This window comes from Larimichthys crocea, chromosome XVII, assembly GCF_000972845.2.
Source record: "Larimichthys crocea isolate SSNF chromosome XVII, L_crocea_2.0, whole genome shotgun sequence".
Lineage (NCBI taxonomy): Eukaryota > Metazoa > Chordata > Actinopteri > Sciaenidae > Larimichthys > Larimichthys crocea.
The window spans coordinates 9,264,770-9,290,478 of record NC_040027.1 but is presented as its reverse complement, the minus strand read 5'-3'; the positions used below and the strand labels follow the sequence as shown (position 1 = coordinate 9,290,478).

The 25,709-nt window shown below is 42.9% G+C and overlaps 2 protein-coding genes across 2 annotated transcripts; one reads left to right on the top strand and one right to left on the bottom strand.

Annotated features, from left to right (window-relative positions):
* The first annotated feature begins 32 nt into the window (after nucleotides 1–32).
* Nucleotides 33–8,651, top strand: uchl5 (ubiquitin carboxyl-terminal hydrolase L5). The gene is made up of 11 exons (XM_019266923.2): nucleotides 33–241; nucleotides 1,134–1,197; nucleotides 1,268–1,373; nucleotides 2,782–2,907; nucleotides 3,605–3,666; nucleotides 4,450–4,580; nucleotides 4,769–4,832; nucleotides 4,953–5,055; nucleotides 6,311–6,424; nucleotides 7,403–7,501; nucleotides 8,283–8,651. Exons 1-11 carry the CDS (start codon nucleotides 166–168, stop codon nucleotides 8,325–8,327), a joined length of 990 nt encoding a protein of 329 aa, XP_019122468.1. The 5' UTR covers nucleotides 33–165; the 3' UTR covers nucleotides 8,328–8,651.
* Nucleotides 8,652–12,635: 3,984 nt separating this feature from the next.
* On the bottom strand, nucleotides 12,636–14,761 carry LOC104935954 (regulator of G-protein signaling 21). The gene is made up of 5 exons (XM_010751871.3): nucleotides 14,611–14,761; nucleotides 14,416–14,505; nucleotides 13,988–14,049; nucleotides 13,611–13,777; nucleotides 12,636–13,493 (listed from the first exon to the last, which is right to left on the bottom strand). The coding sequence occupies exons 1-5, from the start codon at nucleotides 14,703–14,705 to the stop codon at nucleotides 13,305–13,307; spliced, it is 603 nt and encodes a 200-aa protein (XP_010750173.2). The 5' UTR covers nucleotides 14,706–14,761; the 3' UTR covers nucleotides 12,636–13,304.
* Nucleotides 14,762–25,709: the final 10,948 nt, after the last annotated feature.

Below are 25,709 nucleotides of genomic sequence, written 5' to 3'. Positions count from 1 at the left end.
CGCTCTGCGCTAAAACGAGCGCACCCTCACATACCCGCCGCTGCTGCATCACGCTGGTGACGTCACTCCGGAGTGAAATTAGCTTCTCGACTAGCAGCGGCTGAGCTGAGACGTTAGCACCTCCGTTACCGGGTTTTTTTTTAAACTAAACGTAAACGGTGAAGCATGGCCGGCAGCGCGGGAGAGTGGTGCCTGATGGAGAGTGACCCCGGAGTGTTCACGGAGCTCATCAAAGGTTTCGGTGAGTGAGCCCGTTAGCTCCCGGTGCTAGCTCATTCAATGTAACGGTGCTAATGCTAACTAGCCGTTAGAAAGCTAACGGTCACTTTTTTTTAAATAATGCGAGAAGGGAAATGTTATTTTATTCATATTAATATTATATTTTAGAGCATGTGGACTCTCGGCAGTGACGCCGCTCTCCAACATGAAGGTGTGATGATAATAATAATTAGCCAGATGAGTTAATTAAAGCTAACTAGCCTAGCATTAGTCAGCGTTCAAAACAACGGCGCGTGACGTGAAGCTCGGTTTGTTGTTGTTGTTGTTGTTGTTGTTGTTGATCTCTGCAGCCGGATCATCAATGTTTCCAGGTTTGGTCTGCACATTCTTAAATCTGCACATTCTACTTTAGTACTTTTTGTAAATATCAGGGTTCCCACGGGTGCTTGAATTCCTTGAAAATGCTTGAATTTCAATTCAGTGTTTTCAAGGTTGTGAAAATGCTTGAAATTTGTGTGATGTCCATTTGTCACTGTTATTACACAATACACCGCTCACAAGCTGACAAATACAAGCCAATTCACAATTAGTTAAAAATCTAAACAGTCAATCTACCACCATATGAAATAATGCTAATTAGACCCATATTATTATTGTGCCATACAGTGGCACCGCTGCGCTTCCCATGACCATCATGGCAAACACAACTAGTAGGCTACCTATTTAAAGGTGCTGGAAAAATGGAAAAACTGGTGCTTGAAGGTGCTTGAAAAGTGCTTGAATTTGTTCATGAAAAAGGTGTGGGAACCCTGAAATATGTTTCCCTCCTTGATTTTATTTTTTGCTGCTGTTAACACGTGAATTTCCCCGTTGTGGGATAAATAAAGTATTATCTGTATCTTATCTTATCTTAGGTTGCAAAGGCGCCCAGGTTGAAGAGATCTGGAGCATGGAGCCGGAGAACTTTGACAACTTGAAGTAGGTTCATTAACATTACACACATCAGAAAAGAAGAGATGTGTTTTTAAATGCATCTGTTCTGTTCCAGACCAGTCCACGGGCTGATCTTCCTCTTCAAGTGGCAGCCAGGTGAGGAGCCAGCAGGGTCGATCGTTCAGGATTCAAGGCTGGACCACATCTTCTTTGCTAAACAGGTAAACATGTTTAAAGAGAAACACGTAGGCTGTATCTGACCAGGTGCTTTTATCAAAAGTAAAAAGATACCTGCCACATAAAGATCTGGAAACTGTAATCCATGCTTTTATTAATACGAGATTGGATTACTGCAACTCGCTTTACTTTGGCCTGGACCGCTCGCTCCTGCACCTTTTTACTGTTTGTTTTTAAAGCTCGTAATGGCTCAGCCTGCACCTTTTTACTGTTTGTTTTTAAAGCTCGTAATGGCTCAGCCCCCCGAGTATTTGACCGAGCTCCTCCTGAACTCTGAGATCCTCTAGTCAGCTGCTACTCGTCGCCCCTAAAATAAAACTAAAAACCAAAGGTGACCGAGCCTTTGTGGCGGCGGCCCCTAGGCTCTGGAATAACTTGCCATGGCACATCCCATGCCATCTGCTGGATTGAGGTTTTTAAATCCTCCCTAAAAACACACTGTCTCCCTGGCTTTTAACCAAGTTTAAATATCTTAGCATTTATCTTAACCTTTTCTAATTATGGCATGATGTGTGTTATATGTATTAACCTGGTCAACCTCAGTTGTTTTATAAATAAAGGTTGAGTTGAGGTGCATCTCATGAATCTGACACAGAGTAATAGCTGCTGACTTATGCATATCTCCAATAAGAAGAAGAAGAAGAAGATATTTGGGCGGCAGTAGCTCAGTCCATAGAGACTGGGCTTGGGAACCGGAGGGTGGCTGGTTCAAGTCCAGCATGGACCGAAAACATGGAAGGTGGACTGGTAGCTGGAGAGGTGCCCTTGAGCAAGGCACCGAACCCCCTGCAACCGCTCCCCAAAATGCATGTAATTTAAAAAATTGAGTAAAAAAAAGAATTTCCCTGTTGAGGGGATTAATAAAGTATATCTTCTTCTTCTAACTTTTATTAATCCCTTTAGGGATCACTCAGTCTTACATGCATTTTAACCCGAAATACATACACACACATATGTTTATGTACACGTGCAAATGTGGAGAGAAGGTGGTGGAGTGATGGGCAGTGCCCTGTGAGGGGTTGTGCGGGGGTTCGGTGCCTCTGCAGTGCCCAGGAGGTGATCGGGCACCTCTCCAGCTACCAGTCCACCACCATACTTTGTTCCATGCTGGACTTGAACCAGCCACCCAAGCCAAGTCTGTATGCACTGAGCTACTGCCGCCCATATAGAAAGAATAAAAAGGTGCATCAGAGGGTAACTGCACTGAGAAATTGGCCGGGTCTTTGACACTAAGCCCACATCAAAGACTCTGCAAGATCTTAAGGAGTATTAACGTGCTGCTCTTATATTTGAAACTTTATTTTATAAACACGTCATGCATCGATCTAATGTTTCTTTTCTTTTAATCTCTTCACTTTATTAATTTGTATTTTTTTATCTGTGTGTTTTCAGGTCATTAACAACGCCTGTGCCACCCAGGCAATCGTCAGCGTTCTGCTCAACTGCTCCCATTCTGACATGTTGCTCGGCGACACGCTGACGGAGTTCAGAGAGTTCTCGCAGAGTTTCGACGCTGCTGTACGTCCACGGTATTTTTTTGTTTTGTTTGTGCTCGGGATTTGAATGTCGATGCGTTTCATCATATAGTTTGTGTTAGTTTTCATGTAGGAGAGACTCTGAACCTTCCCTTTTAACTTACGTGACATCAGCACTCAATGAGAAATACATAATTCATGACTCTTTCTAAAAATAATGTTAAAACTGCTTTCCCTTTGGGAGCAGTAATTTACTGCCCGACTCCATCTAGTGATTTTCTCTGACAGTTTTATCCTCTTACCTTCAGAACCATGATGACTCAGTCTGTCTGTCCCACAAATATTCAGAGAAACCGGGCGGAACTGATTTATGATGCTCAGTTTCTGCTTTGGTTTTGAAAAATTCAAAAATCCAGAGACTTCCTCCGCCTAGTCAAACTACTTTGTTGTATTTTTGTCTATTTGTTTTAATGAGTTTATGGCAGCAACTAATTAAATGGTGAAAACAAGCAGGCCGTGAACGGCTGCACACAAGAATCAGTATATTGATGAGATGATGGCGAAGCAACAAATGAGTCATTTATTTTAATTAGTACTCTTTAATGTTACTGAAATTGAAACACTAATTTGATGCATGAACATATCACGCCTCCCGTGCAGCCCGTCATAACACTGCTGCATGTTTAAGTTCAGCGGTTTTACAGTCAGCGTTCTAATCCTGCATCTCCCGCTCTCCTCAGATGAAAGGTTTGGCTCTCAGCAACTCCGAAGTCATCCGGCAAGTTCACAACGGCTTTGCCAGGTAAGCTCCCGCTCGTATCGCATCCAGCTGGAGAGGCTCAGTTTGATTGGCTCCGTGTTATTTTTAGCTCCTCGGACGAACTCGTTTGTTGCTAATACAAGAGTCTGCTTTTTGTGAGACAGGTGCGTGTGTGAGGTCGGTCCAATTGTTGGTAACTCCCAAAAATAATTTCTAGTGTGTCAGATTTAAGGGACAGAAATAGAATCTAACATGCAAAGCTCTGATTTCATTAGTGTATAATCATCTAAAAACTAGAATCCATTCCTGGACTTCTCCGGGCCTCCAGGAAACAGCGCCATCAGGGCCACGCCTCGTCAGCTGGGGACCAATCAGGGGGCCCGGTGATCACACACCTGAATTGGCATACATGAGACAGCACACACAGTGATGTTGCAGGGCGAGACGACGGCCGGCGTAACATTTAGAATGAAATTATATCCACAGACGCCACAAGTTCTCTTTCTACAGTAGAAACTAAACATGTTTCGTGGCCGCCGTAGTTTCTCCTTCACACTGGGAAGGAGAGGGTGAGGCGACAGGTTTGCAATTAGAAACTAACCCACTAGATGCCACTAAATCCCACACTGCTCCTTTGAATAAATGAGAAATAAAAGTGTTTCATCATTATTAAGGACACAGATGTACATCACATTTGTTTATTAGCATAAGTGTATGCAGTCCTACTTTCCTGCTCCAGGAGAATAAACAGAACACATACATCATTATTTGTTGGTTGCATGATAATTATCTCAGATTCTGTGCATTGTTTTTTTTTATTTGCAGACAGCAAATGTTTGAATTTGATGCAAAGTCGTCAGCAAAGGACGAGGACGCCTTTCACTTTGTGAGCTACGTCCCCGTAAACGGTCGGCTATACGAGTTGGACGGACTTCGGGAAGGACCAATTGACCTGGGTAAGCAGAAAAAAATGTCATTTTGTTATTGCTTCATGTTTAAGGTCAGTCAGTGTGATTTCTGTCTCGTTGGCAATGGCTCCATTTCTCCTAAAACAGTTTTTTTTATGATGATGTACAGTGCTTGTAGTAACCGCACATATGAACATCTACAGTTTTATTTATACCCGTCTCGTATTTTTCACCAGGTGCGTGCAACCAGGATGACTGGATCAGCGCAGTCCGCCCGGTGATAGAGAAAAGAATACAGAAGTGAGTGTCTTCGTACGTGAAGAGTATTCTCTCTGTATGTAGCGAATACTGTACTATCTTTATTTTCTTGACAGTGTCTCATTCTGCACCCGTGTAAAACTGTATTGTTTCTCTCTGCAGGTACAGCGAAGGAGAGATCCGATTCAACTTAATGGCCATTGTGTCAGACAGAAAGATGATATATGAGAGAAAAATTGCAGAGCTCCAGACTCAGCTCACTGAGGTGAGTGGCAGCCTAAAAAAATCCATTGCACACATGACAAAGAATAATGTATCTTTTTACTTTCTCCCTGTGAGGCTACATATGTGAAATGTCAGCTTCCAAACGCGAGATCATAACCACGTTACGCTCCAGCAGACGAACAGTGTGGTGTATTTTAGGGACAGCCCTGCTATGAATCATCAAGATCCTGCAATGTTTTGAAACAGGAGACCTGTCTATCAGCAGCTTTTAGTGTTACAGATGTGACGTCATGAAGGTGAACACAGTCCAGAGGCTGGATATTTAGATGTGTGATGTTTCTAAGAGCTTTTCTGGATACTCAAACACATCGAAGCAACATAAAACTGCACACCAACAACACATCAGACTGAGCTAAACATTAAAAGCTATTTTAAAAAGATGTGTTTTTGTCAGAGATTTGAGTGTTGGAAGGTCGGTACAGTCATGGATCACATGAACGGAGGCTACGGGACAGATTGTGGCGATGGAGTAGGTCAGCGAGGTAGGAAGTGGCCTGGTTATGGAGGGCTTTGTGTGCAAGAGGAGGAGGAGGAGTTTGAACTGAATGCGCCGTGAAACGGGGAGCCGGTGGAGGTCCTGGAGGACTGGGGTGACGTGGGCGAGCAGTTTTAGATCTACTAGAGTTTAAATTTTGGGTGGTGTTCTGTAGAGGATACTGTTGTTGTAGGCGATTGTGAAGGTGATGAAGGCGTGATGAGGGTTCCTGCAGCAGAGAAGGAGAGTGATGGGCGTCGCGTAGCGTTTTCCTGCTGCATACACAGCCCACCTTTATGAAAACATGTTTAATAGAAGGATCAAATAGTTACTTGACCTGAAGCTGAAAATCTTTTCACTGACTGTCCGTTTTACCTGACGATGCCACACCTAGTGGAGTAAATACCACTGTTGGGTGTGGTTGGTTACAGGTGCAGCAAAGCAAACAATGTACTGATCACCACATCTGTATTATTGCAGCAAGGTGAAGCATTCAACCACTGGAGGTCAGCAAACACAAGGTTCAACTTCACTCATGAATAAATACAGTTTGGCTTCAGGTCCACAGTGATTACCCTCATGCAGACATATTTAAGGAGTTGAGCCTTATTCACTTATTATTAATGAAACTTATACATTATGTACTCGTCATCGCACTTTGTATAAAACCTTGACCAGTGGTTAAATCACTCTTGTTCAGTTGCTTGAGATGCATCCTCGTCATATCGAAACTTATTTTTTTGCCCCCTTCTGTTCGCAGGATGAACCAATGGACACAGACCAGAGCAGCACGTTTCTTAGCTCCATCCAATCAGAGATCGCCAAGTACCAGCTCCTTATCGAAGAGGAAAATCAGAAACTTAAAAGATATAAGGTGAGTTTCTGCTCGACAGCAACGGTGCTGCCTTTTTATGTAACGTTTGCCGTGATATGAAAACAATAATAATGTAATCAAAGTAAAGAATGATCTCGTTTCTGGCTCTTCGTTTCCATGGAAATACATCAAGTGTGTTCTGACTAATACCTGGAAAACAATCAGTCATGTCGGTATTTAATGGAATCCAGTTTACTACTCCAGCAAGTAGTCTGACCCTTCGTAGCGACCTGCAGCAGAGACAGTAACGTTAAAGCTCTCTAGAGATCTCACACATACGAACAAAACAAAACTGCCCTTGTTGCTCAATCCTGTGACTAAGATATGTGCAGATTTTTCCACGGACAGATTTAGTTACTACCTCCTTGACCGTCAGGTTTATTTTTAAGTTAGCTGTGTCACCGACTCACCACGCAGCTGACGGAGGATGTGATCCAAACGTTTCCGATAACTGCGTAAAGTTTGAAGTCCGAATGTGTTGGAAAAAGATGTAATCGTTTCTAAAATAGTTTTTACAAAACGTTCAGCTTCGTTCCGCGTTAGTCGGCCTTTAGTCGTGGTCACTAAACTGTTCTGCACGCGGACGAGGCGGCACCTGTGTTAACGGGGACGGTCTGACAGCGTGATGGAGTCTGTTCATTAAAGAAAGTTTCCCACTGCTTTTTTGGAAATGTTTTTATTCCTGAAAATAAACCAGTCAATTTTACTTCTGAAATAAAGAAACTTTCACATTTATTGTAGCCCTGGCAGTAATATGTTCTGTGATGAGCACAGTGTGCCGTCACGCCGACTTGAGCACGTCGGTCGGAGCTACTCGTCGTGCAACTCTGAATAACAGTTTACACCGAGGCTGTGTTTACCACGAGCTCAGCGTGTGCTCTAACCGCAGAGGCTCGCGTTCATCATTTCCTTTCGGAGACATCGGTCGAGCTCAGTTTTCCGCTCACTCGCTGGATTTATGTTTATGTTGTCTCTTAGATCGAAAACATCCGACGAAAGCACAACTACCTTCCCTTCATCATGGAGCTACTGAAGACGCTGGCAGAGTGCCAGCAGTTAATACCTTTGGTGGAGAAGGTATTCCTCTTTTTCTTTTTCTCTTTTCTTTCCACAGCATTTACTCTGTGTGTCGGAGAGATGATTCAAAATGTCATTTTTTTTAATGAGATGTCTTCCAGTAGTTTCTGAAGGAAATTAAATGATCACTGCAGTGATGTCTAGAAAATCAGGGGTGCGGTCGAAGAGTCTTAAGCACTTTTCCTTGACCTCAGTGTCACGAGGTCAAGGAAGGATGTGAAGGACAGGTTATAAGGAGTTAGGAGAAGACGACACGAGAATCACACTAGACTACGTCATGACGTGATCTGTGGTAAAATTACAAAGTTCAGAAGATAAACTACAAAACGCTTCATCTGAGACTTCCTAGATACTGTCCTTTCCTTTTGTAAAGGATGGTCCTGTGTATCCTTTGCTAAAGGAGATAATAAAGGAAGCATTGAAGCTCCTTTCCATAACAATTCTAACAGCTCTGATCACGGCGGCTACATTAAGACTTCCGGGTCATTTCACTCGGTTAGGACCCTTCCTGAGCAAAACAGACTATTGGACCGCACCCCTATGCTTCAGTGTTTATTCTGCCCACTAGAGGGCAGACGTGATGTCTGACAAACATGCCATGAGTTCATTAATAAGTTCTTCTTGTTTTAATGAGCTACGCTAATTAAAACTGAAACGTCCGCAGAGTACAAGTTATATTTTGTGATTAGAGTCATCAAGACAGTTTTCTGAACTAATTTCTTGGAATTTTCTGGACACTAATGAAAACGTCTCCGGGTTGTTGTGTTTTTTTTCTCATCAGGCGAAGGAGAAACAGAGCGCCAAAAAAGCCCAGGAGGCCAAGTAAACAATGACAACACACCTGAACAAAGAAGCCAACACACACACCCACACACACATCCAGAATCCAGTCACTCTTTCATCACTGAGCCACATACAGATACTGTACATCATCTGTCATATTCATATTAAAGACCACGGATGGTCTGCGGCACGTCGCCGCCGTCGCATCACGTCGAAACCATCCAGACCTTAAGAAGTGCACTGCAGGTGTAGCAGAGAGAGACTGTCCATGTGTGTGTCCATCAGCTCTAATGCATGATAGAAGGAAAGATGTGCTCAGATTATGTTCTGTCTTATTTTCATAATAAAATGCCTAGATGTTTGTGAATTGTTTAATTTTTTTTGGAACTTCTAAATGAAATGTTTTGATTATTTTCAGATATTTATTTTAAAAATCTAAAAAATAAATCCACTCAGACTCTGTGGTAGATCTTTGCCACCACCTGCTGGTCAAACAGAGGAAATGTTTGGCAATGTGGCATTGTTTCTACACCACAGTGCAAAAACATTTCTTTTGTTTAAGTGAAGATCCTACAAAACATCTTTAGTAGGACGGATATCAAACCCTTTAAAAAAAAAACTTGAGCTCACATTCTCATCGGTGTTCAACTGTTTGACCTGATGAGAGCGCGCTGACGAGCTGCAAAGTCCTTATAAGTGCATCATTAAGAACAGACTCCTTGTGTGTTTGTTGGATAACTTCCCGTAGCAGCATGTTGTTTTGAACATGGGAGTCTGCAGCGGCCTGTAAATCAAAAGTTCTGATCCGTATGACACAAAGCGTCCATACTCATACACAGTGTGCGTCTCAAGTCCGCTGTAGTATGACGCATCTGCAGTCTGTTGACCGAAGCAGAACGTGGCTCCTTTTTTCTATTTTTGGCTCCAGTGTTTACATACACACCTTAAGTACTGGTTGGCTCTGATCCCAGTAGTCAGTTGCCAAGATCCTTCATGGCAACAAATGCAAACTCACAGGTTTTACTACCAGCAGGAAAGAGAGAGAGAGAACAGTGTGTCTGTTTTTATTCCTCTATCTGAGGTCAGATAGCATGATGAGCGAACCAAACATACTGACGGCGATGGTGCTTCCAGTCTGGCGAGGTGAATACCTTCGCTGCTTCGTTGTCAAACCCAGCTGTTATCAGCGTTTGTCATTCTTTTATTCTTCTCTTGGTTGACGTCACATAACGTGTATGGGGCGATAGGCAGACAACGGTGCGGATGCTACGAAAAAGAATTAGGTCTTTTAAAAATAGCAAAGACTTCTGCGTAACGGAATGTGTGCTGCGTGGTCTTACTTTGAAGGTCAAGGAAAGTTTATTTGTTCAGCTCATTATCTGGTACAGTGTCTGAAAAGACTTGAGAGGCCCATAAAAAGCAGCGGTCCCAAACCCAGACAAGGAAAAAGTCCTTGAAAAATAACATTAGCGTTAATGTTACAGCTATTAATTGCTTTTAATCGTTTTCCTGATGAATCATTTAGACTGTTAAAACATAAAGAAAAGGACCTAAGATGGCCTGAAGCTGCAAAAGAATAAAGAGTTGCCAATTTTATAATGATACAAAACAGAAAAGCAGTAAAGTCGAGAAGCCGGAGCCAGAAAATGTTTGGTATTTATTTGTTGATAAAGATGATTAATGGCTTTTCATAAGTAGCATTCACAGGGAGAAAATGAAACGATGAAACCCTGAGAGAGGCGATTTAAAGAGAAATCCTCCAGCTGCTTATCGCTTGGTCTTTTCTTAGCTTCCTCCGTCGACCTCTTCTCCTCTGCCATAATGTCCACAGAGGCTGCTGAGCCCGGTTACATCGCTCGCCTGCCTATAGCTCCAGTTCTGGCACGAGAATCACTCTGTTCCACGTCAGGATCCGCTTGTGCCTGGAACTGAAAACCTCTTCCTGGTGGTCCAAAATGCCTGTGGTACAAACAGTAACACTCCCCACGCTGCTCTTAGGTAGCAGCAGCTACATTTGGCATTTGGAAACTCTGTAAATCACAAAGAGTCGAAGCTCAGCATCCGGAGGACGTCAGAGAGAAAACAAGAAAACATTTTCTTCATAAAATATGATCCAGTTTCACCGGAATCAGTAAAAAAGTTTGCCGGCGTGTGACTTAGTGCCGCGAAGTGTTGCGTACTTCTCATGCTTCTAAAATCTGGCAGAAAAGGTACACGATGTTGCTTTAAGGGGTCACTGAGTTTGTTACAGTTCATCTTGAGGGGGAACATGGATGTCTGTGGCAAATTCAATAGTAATCCGTCCAATAGCTGGTGGTGCTGGAAGGGGGGTCATCAAGGTCACTGATCTTAATCCTCTGAGGATCATGACTCATCATGTCTGTAGAAAATATGGACCAAAGAGGTGGGACTGAGAACGGGATTTCTTATAATTCCAATACTAAAGAAATAATCTATTATTAACACAGTTGCACATATTTCCACAGCAAGTCTGGCTTTGTTGATGTTCAGATCATAAAGCTCCTCCTCTAACCTGTGGGCCAGCGGAGCATACGGTTCTGGAGAGCTGCTGGTGTAACAGATGATCTCATTACACCTCGACAGCAGGCCACGGGTCTGAGGAGAGAGCAGAAGCTGTCAGCCTGTCAGAGCAACGTCCGGGTGTCTGGCCACTGTCAGCCTCGACTATGAGTTCACGACTGGAAACAGACTCTGTATCAGAGAGGAGACACACACACACACACAGTGGTGGTGTCATTAAAGGTGTTCTTTATCCGTCTTTTAACTTTAAACACCGTTACAGAGCGGGAACCCGGTGATGTCGTGGCCTGCCCCCCCCCCCTCCGTCGGCTGCACAAAGTAGAATGAAATGTTCCAGAAAGATGAGGAATGTTGTTTTTGTTGTGCAACTGAACATCGAGAACGTTGTTTCTGAAAATATCAGTGTGTACAGTATGTTGACGTGTCTGACCTCTCTGTTAAACCAAACACCCAAAGTGCCGGAGGACATTTGCGTTAAATCATTTCAAGTTCTGATGTTCAAGATTTACAGGCAGTGGAAAATACATTTTCTAAGTTGCAAAAATATTGTTTCACTTTGCTTTAGCAGTAGACGACATATTTTAGGTCTGTATGAGACACGTTTTAATAAAATCTATTTAAAGCCGCTGTTATTCATATTTTAGTATCAACAATGGATCAAATAAATAAAAACCACGAAAACTATCATCCAACTCTTCTTCAGAGCTTTTTGTTTTCTTTTTATGGATCCTAACTGTACTGTTGATTCACTCTCACTGCTGTCAGCAATATTATTTTCAGTGAAAAACACTGATTACCCCTCTGTAGACTGCCTGCTCAGCACTGAACAGTGGACAAAGAAACTTAGCAACTAGCTTTGGAACTGGAAACAAAACCCAACCCAGGTCGTTTTAAAATAAAATACAATAGGTCTATATCTCATCTTTTAGAATAGAAGAATAGAATAGATCTTTATTGTCATTGTCACAGGTACAACGAGATTAAAAGTGGTTCTAGTCAGTCAGTGCAACATAAATAAAATCCTAGCGTTAAGTGACTAGTAAGTGTTAAGATAACTAGAATAAATAAGAATAAAGATACCTGAGACATTAAAATGTACTAAAATAAATAAAATTAAACATATGCTAAAATCAAAATAAATACTAAATATGCTAAAAGGAGCATACACCCATTGCATAAAACATTAAAACATTGTGCACATAATTCAATTTCATTTACATAAAGCTTGAGGGCTCAGCGGAGACCTGAGCTCAGGTATATTCAGGACCTCTTCTTCCATTAGAAAAGTTAAAACAACCAAAGAGCTCACAGGAAATTTATCCTCATTTGACACAGACGTCGTTCGGTTATTGCGTTCATTATTTGTGTTGATTGCACAGTTCATCAGTTGTCCTGTTGTCCATGTAACTTTGTCAATTGTCATTGTCTAAAGTAACAAGACAACAAAATGCAGTTTAGCATCTAACCAGAAGTGCATGTACATATGATCAGGATATATAAGTATAGTGCAGGTATAAATATAAATATTCTATAGGATATATACAGTTTATGAATATGTTATAGGATATATACAGTATAAGCAGCATGGACAGGTAAAAAATAAAGTAATTAGGTACAATCTGAGTTATTGAATAGATAATATAATAGAAAATATCCATAAAAAATATCACTTAGTCAAGTTGGGAACTGTTGATGTAAATAAGCAACTGTTTGTTGTAGCCATAGCAACCTGAAAGGTGTTTCCGCTGCCCCAACATGTCGACGGTGAACCGTCTTTGCCCTGAATTCAAAAATAAGTCCATCAGAGACATTTCAGCATTGAAGATTACATTTTTTATTTCTCGAGCAGTCCAGCTGCCCTAAAACATAAATTTACATTCAGCATGTTCGGTGTCACAATATTTACAATACATAACATTCTCACAGTGATTTCAAACCAAATACAGTCTTCGGTGAAAATGTGAATTTTGTCATATAAATTAAAATTGCACTTTGTTGCGTAAACAGAACAAAACAAGTCTTCAAGTGGACATCGGCACACAACAGACATTCAAACAGCATCGTCGGCAAGACGTGGACAGTCTTATTTGTGTTGAATGCATTTGCACTACAACAGATTTTCTTGAACTGCATCGTTGCTAAGAATACCAAATTCTAACAGCGTGGTGAAGAAAATGCAGGTAAAGGCCAAGTGAAGAAAATGTAACCTCAGTCCTATCTGGTGGAAATGCTCTGTGTGCTGCCTGCAGCAGCATATAGCACCCAGTCTAATCATCCCAGCTTCATTGTTGAAAGCTCTCAGCAGAACGGAATAAAAAACGGCTTCAGTTTTGCATTTTCCACCCTCGCCGGTAATGTTTATGCTCGCGGATTTGCATTCGGGGTCTATTATCCCCGAGGCGGTGCTTGGAATGAACATCATCAGTGGTCTATTCACACAGTCGCAGCAGTAAACAAATGACTTCAGGACCGGGCGGACTCAGTGTGCTTTGCCCTCTCTCCTGGCGGCGTCACACAGTTCTTTGTAGAGGTCGGAGTGGATAAACCTGGGGTAGGAGTTGTTCTCCATCAGGCTGTAGACTTTCCTCTGAGCTGCCAAGAAGCTAGTCACAGTGGGCTCATGGAGGCTCTGTATGATGGCATTTTTGGTGTGGAAGTCCAGGTTTATCTGTGACCAAAGAAACATCACAATGAGCATTAGATATAGATTCGTAATAGAGAACATATTGTGTGTCGATGAAGCTTTAAGGTAAATACAGAAACTAATCAAGTAACTAGCTGTTACCTCTTTGGGAGCTTCGTTTTTAATGAACTCCTCGTAAATGCTGTTGGCCTTGGAGACCATCTCTTTGTGCGATTTGTGGTTCTTGAAGTCCTCGCAGGCTGTCCAAAACTCAATGTTCTCCTCGCAGAACTCAGACTTCAGGAAGATACAAAAGGCTGCTTTCCCATCTGCAGGAGGGAGGACAGAGGAAAGTGTTAAAGCAAGCTGAGGGACGCATCGCTTGTTTGCCCATTAATGTTAAATAAAGTAAATGCAAAGACATTACAGTGTTTTATTGAGGCCAATAAACCGCCGTCATTCAGAAAGGACAGTCACCGTGTGACCTTTGAGGCTCTTTTATGTAACCGTGCACCAGTACTCCGTTGAATGATACTTACATTTATGACTGAGGAGTGTGTCGAGTGACTGTGCCCATTGGTTTACGTCATCAGCAGTTGGCCTGAGGGTGAAGGAGAAGGAGTGTGTCAAAGTAAATATGAAGCAATCACTGCTTTTACATGCAAACTGAGGGAAACGATGCAAAATCCTCAAATCTATGATCCGAATTTGGTCTAATTAAAAGAATACTGCAAAAACTTCCTCTTCCACTGAAGTTAAACTAATTTATTTGAGGTATAAAATTCTAGAAATCTGGTTTTATTTAGTCATAAATTAACATATTCATAGCAGTCAATCCATGAAGTGTGGATAATGGGTACACAGACGAAATAAAACCTGATTAAACTAGAACTACCATAAAGCACGGACGAGATGTTATGCATACAAATCAGATGTTATGTAATCCTCAAAATAAAAACGGCCTTACCTGTACGTTCTGTTTCTCATTAGATGGAGTATCGAATGGGAATTGTTTGACTTCAAGAGAAATCCTATTCTGTTTCTCCAGTTTCTCCTCCTGGAAAAAGAAGAAATCATCAGTGGTTTAATGGCAGAGTAATATTGTTTATAAGGTCCATCATAACCAGAAGCATTCCTCTCATTAAACACCGCATTAACTTACTTCATTCCCTTCTTCTCTGTGGGCAGGTCGCTGGGTTTCATGCAGTCGGTGGACGCCATGTTTTGGAATGACACAGTGGCAAGGTTCTCTCTCATGGTTCAATCTCTTCTCCTTCTCCCTCTTGACTCGTCAGGCAACCTTTATAGTTTCTCTCCTGCCACAGGAGCATGACAGGGGAGAGGCGGGTCTTGGAAATGTCAGGTCTTTTGCGCGATTGGCTCTCGCTGTGTAAACAGTGACTTACCCTGGTATGACTCTCAGGGCCCGAGGCAATGATAGGCTGTCACTGCATAAACATTCTCTCCCTAACTTTCCTGAGGGCTTCCTTTTTAAAGCATAAGGTCACGATGTGACGTGCATGGCAGGCTCAATGCGCTTATTCTTAAAATAAAGTCCTGTGATGGAACTTTTCCCACCTTCCTTCACGGTTTTTCTTTCTTCTTTTACGTTCAGAGTGTTTTGCAAAGCCGGAGCAGCTCTGCATTTGTCCAGGCACTGATTAATACTTTATATTTTACTTTCTAAATGAAAGGAATACAAAAAAAACAGCTGAGCCTCATATGTGACATGTGACACGTGTCACATCTCTAAAGTACAATTGATTCATTGTGACTTTGCGACACTACCTGCAGTGTTCACATTCAGTGAATGAGTCACCAGGGTGTGGACGCATCAAGAGTTGCTTAACAATGGCATGTCGAGATGCGTTGGTACAAAGATAATGGTGCAACATCCTCTTCAGCTTCATCAGGTGTTTAAAAACAGAAACGCCTGCATTGCTGAATGAATTGTTTTACATTCCTCTAGTGTTAACTTCTCTCCGTAGACCACACTAAAGCAGGTCAGTCAGAAACGCTTCAGTCAAGGGATTGACCTTTTATAGCAAAGAGTTATACGGTTTAGATTTGGCGGAAAAATGGGCTTTGCTCTTTGAAGGACCTCAAAGAATCCGTTGCTGCTAGGAGAACTGATCCCCCCGTCAACAAACACATGCACGGACGCAAGATTAATGTCAACAGTACCTGAAGCTTCAGCACCATAGGGGTGGGGGGGAAGTGTGCTGGCATGAGGGTATCAGCAGCAGTGGTGGTGAGAAGTTCACACCTGTATGCTACTGGTCAGCTGGTAGCCGTTCAGCCAATGATTGACGAAAGTCCAGTGCTATGTCTGAAATCTTAGTTTTACATAACCTAAACGTCGGAAAACGTTTGACCATCGACCAGTTCTAAGCTCAGCATGTCAAAGTCTTCTGGTGTACAGTTAAAGTGTTTGAAAAAATCCACAACAAGCTAAAAACAAGCTTAGACTTGACTTTCCTCAGCAGCTCAGTCAGTAACCTAGGAAAAAAACAAACCGCTCAGTCAGTCAGAATCTGCTAACAAACTTCAGAGAGCTGCAGAATTTGGCGATTCTCTCGTCGGTTCATCCAAGGCCGTAGTTTTGCATATGGATGGTAGAGATGTTGCTAATATTTTGGCAGGACCGAATCGTCCCTATCAATGTTTGAGCGAACTCGTTAACATTATCTTTGGAGAGAAGCCCGAGAGGGGAAAAACAGAGACAGCGATAGTGCTTGCAAGCCGCAAACAGCTGTTTCTACGTGCTTCTCCTGCTGATTTTGACAGAAAATATAAAGTTTCTCCCTCTCAGCTTCACCTCAGCATCGCTGCCAGAGGAGAAAATGCTATGGACACTGATGTGCAGATTGGCTCCAAACTCTTTCAAATCCACATGTATGCATAAATCATTCACTCACCACCCGCCTAAAAGAATTATTATCTCAGATTTAGAGACCTGAGCCCATGTGGACTTTGAGTATTTTTAGTATAATTTTAGTAACTTTAAACGTTTCTATGCCAATGTAGCAAATAAACAATGTTAATACTTAAACTGTACACTGTGCAATCTTAAAGCAAAAACCTACATTTGACTTCTTTCACCTCAGATTTCATCTACAGTATTTGTAAAATAAAAGTGCAAATCCATCCATCCATCCATCCATCCATTCTCTATGACTGCTTATCCTTATGAGGGCTGCGTGGGGCTGGAGCTGATTCCCTGACACACCCTGGGCAAGTCACCAACACACACAAACAACCATTCATGCTCATATTCACACCTGTAGGCTTTTGGACTGTGGGAGGAAGCCGGAGCACCTGGAAAGAACCAATGCAGATGTGGAAAAACAGGGATCAGGGTTAGGGATGGTTACTGTAGATTCAAAATAAAGATTTATCTTCACCTTCTATTATGTTATGATATTAAATAACTGCCTCAGGCCTTTAGCAGCAAATGTTTTCCACTGGTAGCACACTGAACGTTGTTTGTCTTTCATATAGATCATTCAGCAGTTCACTTTGATTAAACCGCAGAACATCAATTTGACTACCAAACGTGACAGCTGTCGTAAATTGAAAATACATCTGCACTTTACCACCATTATTTACATTTTCTCTGCGTATCAAATGCGCAAGTGTTGTTCAGCTAAACCTGCAGGTCCGGTTTTTTATGCACACTGGCCACCGTGCCGTGTTTTCCATTCACTCATTGTTTGCATGCAAAGCTGCGTTCATGAATTTGCCATTCCGTTAGATGCACAATTTGTCTACGAGATGCAGCAGTGGAAAAGTAAGCACAGATCCAAAATAATTCCAGTGGTTAAAAATAAAAAGAATGAATGCGGTCGATGTTATGTCTCTGTAAATATTATCATAAAGTGTACGTCCAGACTTGCTCTATATGGAAAAGTCATGAGATAACGTCTGTTATGATTCGGCGCTATATAAATAATATTGAGCTGAACTGGATTGGATGTTATGATGTTCACAGAAGTGCAAAAATAACAGTTAAAAATGAGAGAACATTTGCAACACGCTGTCTAGGTGGCTACATCTCATGATTTGCAACACGTCGTGAATCCGAGCAACGGTTTAACAATCTGCACACATAACTGGACAACATTTTGAAGGTAATGTTCCAGCCTGTGCTTGAGAAACCGACCATTTATGCACACTGAACTCCTTATTCCAGTAACATCGACATCACATCCCAAAACCAGTGAAGGGGCCATTCCCATTAAGGAACAGGACACGCATATGTCAAGAACAATCACGATTTGTTCTCGATTATGTGACCTATATGCGCCTGCGTCACCTGCCATTGTTGTGTTGTGATCATCACCGGCCTCCCTCTCTCTCTCCATTGCACCAGTTTGGAGCTCTTCTGGGTGAAAACACTGTGTTCGCCTCGTGTGTTTATTATGGTGTGCAGACTAGTGTGTAAGCAGCCGTCTGTTTGGAAGTGGATGAAGAGCAGAGCCAAGTTTCCACTAAGGCACGAGGTCCGTCCAGAGGGCCTTACGCAGAAGGTGATTCCCAGCAGATTTTGTCCTCTTTGTGTTTGTACATTGTGGTATTCATAAAGCCTGGCTGCACTTTTAACCCGGCCAGGGTTTTCGTTTTTTTATGCTTAGCGAAGTGCCTGAAGCTACAATGAAGCTTCAAGTGCTTGAGGAAAGGTGCGAACAACAGCGTGCATGTCAAGGAAGACCACCAGCATAACTTCAACGTGGCAGAGTGGAAAACCAACACAGCTGTTGTGTGTAAGTGTTTACTACAGACTGTGGAAAATACCCATGCACTCAGCCCAAAACAATTAGAGAAAAAAGTCATGCTTAGTAACCTCTGTGAAACTTACTTTCCATTGTGGCAACTTGTGATTAAAGTTCAACTAACAAACATGGGATAAAACCCCAAACAGGACAGCTGCGCTTGATTTCTGCATGTCTCACGTGGATTCCCGGTCATGACCAACTGGGCTTGTTCTTCAACACCTTATTTAGCCAGACAAGGTTCAACTGAGGGGAGACAGGAGACAAATTTAAAGCAGCTTTATGTAGAAATTGGTATTTTTCCGATTGACACATTACTTACTAGTCCAACTGCAAGAGGCCGAGCTCTCGCCCAGTCCCAGAAGCCTCTTGCTGGGACACTCTCTCCTCTTTACCTCTGTCATTATGTCCATAAAGGCACCTGAGTCCAGTTGCATTGCCCACATGCCCAGCTCCAGTTCTGGCACGACACTGGCTAAGCTCCCTGTCAGAATTCCCCCACACCCTGTGGGCCTCTTCTTCTTTGTGGTCCAAAACACCAGCTGCTACAGTTGACAGCAATTACTTTACTTCCCATCAGGAAGAAAGTAATTACCCGGTAATTATCCAGAGATGGAGCAGTTACATAGTGTGAGAACCCGAATCACAGTAGCATGAACATGATTTAAAATCTGTTATTTTACAGTATAAAACCGATAAGGCTTATATTGATTTGGATCAGCAAAGGTGTTTCGTTTATGTTTTTATTGAACCCGAGAGACACTGAAAGAAATAAAAAGGTGCTGGCAGACTTTTAAAGACTACATCCTCATACGGGTTATTAGAGGCTACGTGAGGATGACACCCGCGCATCATCAACTTCCCGTGTCTCACATTTACATATCTGCTAGAATACAGAGTTCATTGTGTTAGAAAAGGAACTGACTGATCTTATTAGCTGTGTCCCAGTTCAATAATACAATTGTAAGCAGATTTTCAATCCAAATCAAAGCACAAAAAAATGAAATAACAACTGAGCTTAGAGGCTAAACTTGTATTTACATTGCACTTCTTCTGTTCTACCGACCACTCAAACTGTTTTAACGCGACACGCTCATGCAGTGTTGGCAGATGCAAGGTGCCAACTGCCCATCAGAAGCAGCTTTCTGTCCAAAGTGCCTGCGATGATACAAAGCTCACCCGTACACACACTCGTGGCACATCGACAGCAATCTGGGGTTCGGTATCTTGCCCAAACACACCAGCAACCCGTTAGATGTTAGTAGACGATCCATTCTGCCAACTAAGCCACAGCTGTTCTGTGTGACAGCACAAATAAGTATCAAGTCTCTGGAGGGTTCCCTGCCATTCCGAAATTAGAGTTTGGATTGATGTTTTCTGGCACAAGTTTGTAACTAAAAACTGAAAATTAGTATTATGGATGATGATAACTGGAGAGTACAGTCAAGGAAGTGCAGATTAAGGGTGTATTTTTGTCATTGTCATGTGAAGGTATACCTTCATGAGTTATTTGCTTCTGGCCTCGTCATGCTCTACGTACAGCTTGTGTGTTGCCTCTTGGCTTTGACCTCCTTTTCCCGTACTTCACAACATGAGGGCAGGTTAAGGCAGGAACAGTAGATACCAGTCTTCCTGCCCTGGGCAATGCTTGATCTTGGCGTGTCAACGTGTCTCTGTGTTGACTGATACATACTGTTATGTTGTTTCCACATCAGAGCAGGCAGCACAGTTTCTGCCTTTTGACGCTTTACTGAGCATGTTCGGCCCTGTTACAAGATAAAAGTGAATCAGAGCCACAGTAACGTACTGTGAGCCTATTGTATTAGCACAAACAAAGCCTGGTAACTTCATCACCTTAAGGGCTGACGTGCTGGATGCAGAATCCAGTCATGGCATGGTCTTACATGAAGATTCAACTGCAGGAAACAACTCTTCTGGCTCAGATAGTTTGCAAGTTTCAGCAGGTTGTACACAACTTACAATGATAAAAGTCACATTTGCTCATTGACAGTGGTAAAACATACACTTCATTGATCCACAGGGAGAAATTTAGTCAGTCAGCAACACATAAAGGACAGATCACACCCATAAAAACATACAGAAAGAGGAATACGAGAGGATATTATACTGCTCTGGAGCCAGCCAGACACTAAAAGTACTGTGACACCAATAAAATACAGTACCAATAAACACAGAAACATTTCCTAAGTGAGTACAATACAAGCCAGGACACAGTCAGTACAGAAATGTAAAGAGAAAATACAAAAACAAGGTCTGCACATTACATGCAAGGTGAAATCAGCTGACAACACAAAAGGCTTATTGTTCTGCCAGTCATAATGCAGATGAAGGTTCAGCACTTCAGACAGAAAATGACCGATACAACTTTCATATCTGCGTGTGAATTACCAAGCTAGAGCCAGAACATTGCTAAGATCAGCTTCATATGAAGAATGGAAACAGAAACAGCTCTCTCTCTCTCTCTCTCTCTCAAGACCATTGCTGTGCCTTAAATTTGCATACTTCCATACTCACACTCGTTTTTTTGAGAGCATGAGAGCGTTCACACTGTCAGTTATGGGCAAAAGGCTGCGTACTGCGAGCGCCCAGATGGTGCACTGATAACGGTCAAAGCGAAAAAGTCGAGTGTGAAATGTTATTTCGGCTACGAAGCAGAAAGGAGGAACCATCCGCTTTTTGAAAATGGCAGCTGAAACTGATGTTGTTGTGATGAATACTGCAGTATACTTTCTGTGAAGGAGAGGAGCTCAAATGTTGCGTCATTTGCAGAAAGTGCACAATGGCTGTACTCGAACTCAGACAACACAACCCTACTGAAATATGTGCACGAACCAAGAGTACTAGACGTGTAACGGAGTGATTGTGTAACATAAATGATGTATTAAAAGCTTTAATTAACAAGCTTTCAGAGTGCTGGTGGATCAAGTTTCCCTTTGTTTACAGTCTCTACCTCAGGGGTCTCCAAACTTTTTTCGGTGCGGGCCACATCAACTTCCCTTTCTGTGATGGGGGGCCGGGGTCAGTCTATAACTGAAGTGATATCAGTCACACCAGGATTTCACGGCCTTTTTTGAAATAGTTGTGGCCTAAATGTCTGATGTTGCATGAGGTTTTCAAAAAAATTGCGGTGAAAGTTGCTTTTTACATTTTTGTCGCGGGAGGAAGTGAAAGTTGCGATAAATTGCGATTCGACAGTCGCGGAGAGGGCGCAGCGAGCACTAAGTCCACGGCCCCGGGAAGTGGCGAGGTCCGGGCAGGAGGGCGCTGTAAAGCTCGCGGCCGTAGCCGTGAGCCACCTTCACCCCGAGCCTTTCCAAGCCGATCCAGAGCTGGTCGCGGCGCACTGCCGCGGAGGAAATGTGCCCGCGGAGGCCAGCCAGTGCTGGAGGGAGGTCCCACGAGGGGATCCTCCCACACCGTGCGGCCGTCCCTGACCCACCGAGTTGAATCTGCGCGGAAGTTGATCACGAGCAAAGTCACGTCAGAATATACCATTGTGTAAGGCGATGAAAATTAGCTAGTACTGTAAATAGTTCGTAAATAAGGTAGATTTTAATTAGAATGCCAAGCTTAATCATTAAGTGTGGATATTTTATAATAGGAAAATGCAATTTTGAAAAATAGGCCATGTTTAAAGGGATCGTTAAGTGGGCCACTCCAATCGTTTAGGCGGGCCGGTTGTGGCCCGCGGGCCGTAGTTTGGAGACCCCTGCTCTAACCTAAAAATGAAGCCAAAAAACAACGTTAATAGAGCTTAGAGCTGTTTTCAAGTACTTGCATTTCAATACTTAAGACACACTAACTTTGTGTCTGCGTATACGCCGATGACACTCTACTGCTACTCGTATCACCACCGCCCTCGTTGCCGTTCACAGTTATCATCCTCTGGGCTTCCTCTTCTTTTTGTTTTTTTTTTTAAAATCTTTTGTGTTTTGTTGACTTACTTTCCATTGTGGCAACTTGTGATTAAAGTTCAACTAACAAACATGGGATAACCCCACCAACAGGACAGCTGCGCTTGTTTCTGCATGTCTCACGTGGATTCCCGGTCATGACCAACGGGCTTGTTCTTCAACACCTTATTTAGCCAGGCAAGGTTCAACTGAGGGAGGGCAGGAGACAAATTTAAGCAGCTTTATGTAGAAATTGGTATTTTTCCGATTGACACATTACTTACTAGTCCAACTGCAAGAGGCCGAGCTCTCGCCCAGTCCCAGAAGCCTCTGCTGGGACACCTCTCTCCTCTTTACCTCTGTCATTATGTCCATAAAGGCACCTGAGTCCGGTCATTGCCCACTTGCCCAGCTCCAGTTCTGGCACCACACTGGCTAAGCTCCCTGTCAGAATTCCCCCACACCCTGGGCCTAAAAACCTCTTCTTCTTCCTTGTGGTCCAAAACACCAGCTGCTACAGTTGACAGCAATTACTTTACTTCCCATCAGGAAGAAAGTAATTACCCGGTAATTATCCAGAGATGGAGCAGTATGCGTGAGAAACCCGAATCACAGTAGCATGAACGTGATTTAAAATCAGTTTTATTAACAGTATAAACCGAGAAGGCTTTTGTATATTGATCAGACAAAGGTCGGTTTGTTGTTTTTTTATCGAACCCGAGAGACACTGAAAGAAATAAAAGGTGCTGGCAGACTTTTAAAGACTACATCCTCCTACGGTTATTAGAGGCTACGTGAGGATGACACCCCCGCATCATCAACTTCCCGTGCTCACATTTACATATCTGCTAGAATACAGAGTTCATTGTGTTAGAAAAGGAACTGACTGATCTTATTAGCTGTGTCCCAGTTCAATAATACAATTGTAAGCAGATTTTCAATCCAAATCAAAGCACAAAAAAATGAAATAACAGCTGAACTTAGAGGCTAAACTTGTATTTACATTGCGCTTCTTCTGTTCTACCGACCACTCAAACTGTTTTAACGCGAAACGCTCATGCAGTGTTGGCAGTGCAAGGTGCCAACTGCCCATCAGAAGCAGCTTTCTGTCCAAGTGCCTGCGATGATACAAAGCTCACCGTACACACACTCGTGGCACATCGACCAGCATCTGGGGTTCGGTTCTTGCCCAAACACACCAGCAACCCGTTAGATGTTAGTAGACGATCCATTCTGCCAACTAAGCCACAGCTGTTCTGTGTGACAGCACAAATAAGTTCAAGTCTCTGGGGGTTCCCTGCCATTCCGAATTAGAGTTGGTATGATGTTTTCCGGCACAAGTTGTAACTAAAAACTGAAAATTAGTATTATGGATGATATAAACTGGAGAGTACAGTCAATGAAGTGCAGTTAAGGGTGTATTTTTGTCACTGTCATGTGAAGGTATGCCTTTGTGAGTTATTTGCTTCTGGCCTCGTCATGCTCTACGTACCGCTTGTGGTTGCTCTTGGCTTTGACCTCCTTTTCCCGTACTTCACAACATGAGGGCAGTTAAGGCAGGACAGTAGATACCAGTCTTCCTGCCCTGGGCAATGCTTGATCTTGGCGTGTCAACGTGTCTCTGTGTTGACTGATACATACTGTTATGTTGTTTCCCACATCAGAGCAGGCAGCACAGTTTCTGCCTTTTGACGCTTTTACTGAGCATGTTCGGCCGTTACAAGATAAAGTGAATCAGAACCACATTACGTACTGTGAGCCTATTGTTTAGCACAAACAACCTGGTAACTTCATCACCTTAAGGGCTGACGTGCTGGATGCAGAATCCAGTCATGGCTGTCTTACATGAAGTTCAAACTGCAGGAAACAACTCTTCTGCTCAGAGTTTTGCAAGTTTCAGCAGGTTGTACACAACTTACAATGATAAAAGTCACATTTGCTCATTGACAGTGGTAAAACATACACTTCATTGATCCACAGGGAGAAATTTAGTCAGTCAGCAACACATAAAGGACAGATCACACCCATAAAAAAACTACAGAAAGAGGAATACGAGAGGATATTTACTGCTCTGGAGCCAGCCAGACACTAAAAGTACTGTGACACCAATACAATCAGTACCAATAAACACAGAAACATTTCCTAAGTGAGTACAATACAAGCCAGGACCCAGTCAGTAAGAAATGTAAAGAAAGATACAAAACACGTCTGCACCTTACATACAGGTGAAATCAGCTGACACACACAAAGGCTTATTGTTCTTTGCAGCATCTGCCAGTCATGATGCAGATGAAGGTTCAGCACTTCAGACAGAAATGACCGATACAACTTTCATGTCTGCGTGTTAATTACCAACTAGAGCCAGAACATTGCTAAGATCAGCTTTCATATGAAGAATGGAAACAGAAACAGCTCTCTCTCTCTCTCTCAAGACCATTGCTGTGCCTTAAATTTGCTACTTCCATACTCACCTCGTTTTTTTGAGGCATGAGAGCGTTCACACTGTCAGTTATGGGCAAAAGCTGCGTACTGCGAGCGCCCAGATGGTGCACTGATAACGGTCAAAGCGACATGTGTGAAATGTTATTTCGGCTACGAAGCAGAAAGAGGAGAACCATCCGCATTTGAAAAATGGCAGCTGAAAAATCATGTTGTTGTGTGAATACTGCAGGTACTTTCTGTGAAGGAGAGCAGGCAAATTGTGCGTCATTTGCAGAAAGTCACAATGGCTGTACTCCGAACTCAGACAAACACAACCCTACTAAAATATGTGCACGAACCAAGAGTACTAGACGTGTAAGAGTGATTGAGTGACAGCACATTTTAGTCACGCCCACAAACTTGTAATTTATATATATATAAATAAAATGATGTATTAAAAGCTTTAATTTAACGAGCTTTCAGGTGCTGGTGGATCAGTTTCCCTTTGTTTACAGTCTCTAACCCAGGGTCCACAAACTTTTTCGGGCGGGCCACATCAACTTGCCTTTCAGTGATGGGGGGCCGGGGTCAGTCTATAACTGAAATGATATCAGTCCCACCAGGATTTTGCAGCTTTTTTGAAATAGTTGTGGCCTAAATGTCTGATGTTGCATGAGGTTTTCCAAAAAAATTGCGGTGAAAGTTGTTTTTACATTTTTGTTGCGGGAGGAAGTGAAAGTTGCGATAAATTGCGATTCGACAGTCACGGAAAGGGCGCAGCGAGCACTAAGTCCACGGCCCCGGGAAGCGGCGAGGTCCAGGCAGGAGGGCGCTGTAAAGCTCGCGGCCGGAGCCGTGAGCCACCTTCGCCCCCGAGCCTTTCCAAGCCAACCCAGAGCGTCGCAGCGCACCGCCGCGGAGGCCAGCCAGCGCCGGGGAGAGGTCCCACGAGGGGACCATTGTGTGAGGGGATGAAAATTAGCTAGTACTGTAATTTCGTAATAAGGTAGATTTTAATTAGAATGCCAAGCTTATCATTAAGTGTGGATATTTTATAATAGGAAAATGCAATTTTGAAAAATAGGCCATGTTTAAGGGATTGTTTGGGATCGTTGAGTGGGCCACTCCAAGGTTTAGACGGGCCGTTTGGCCCG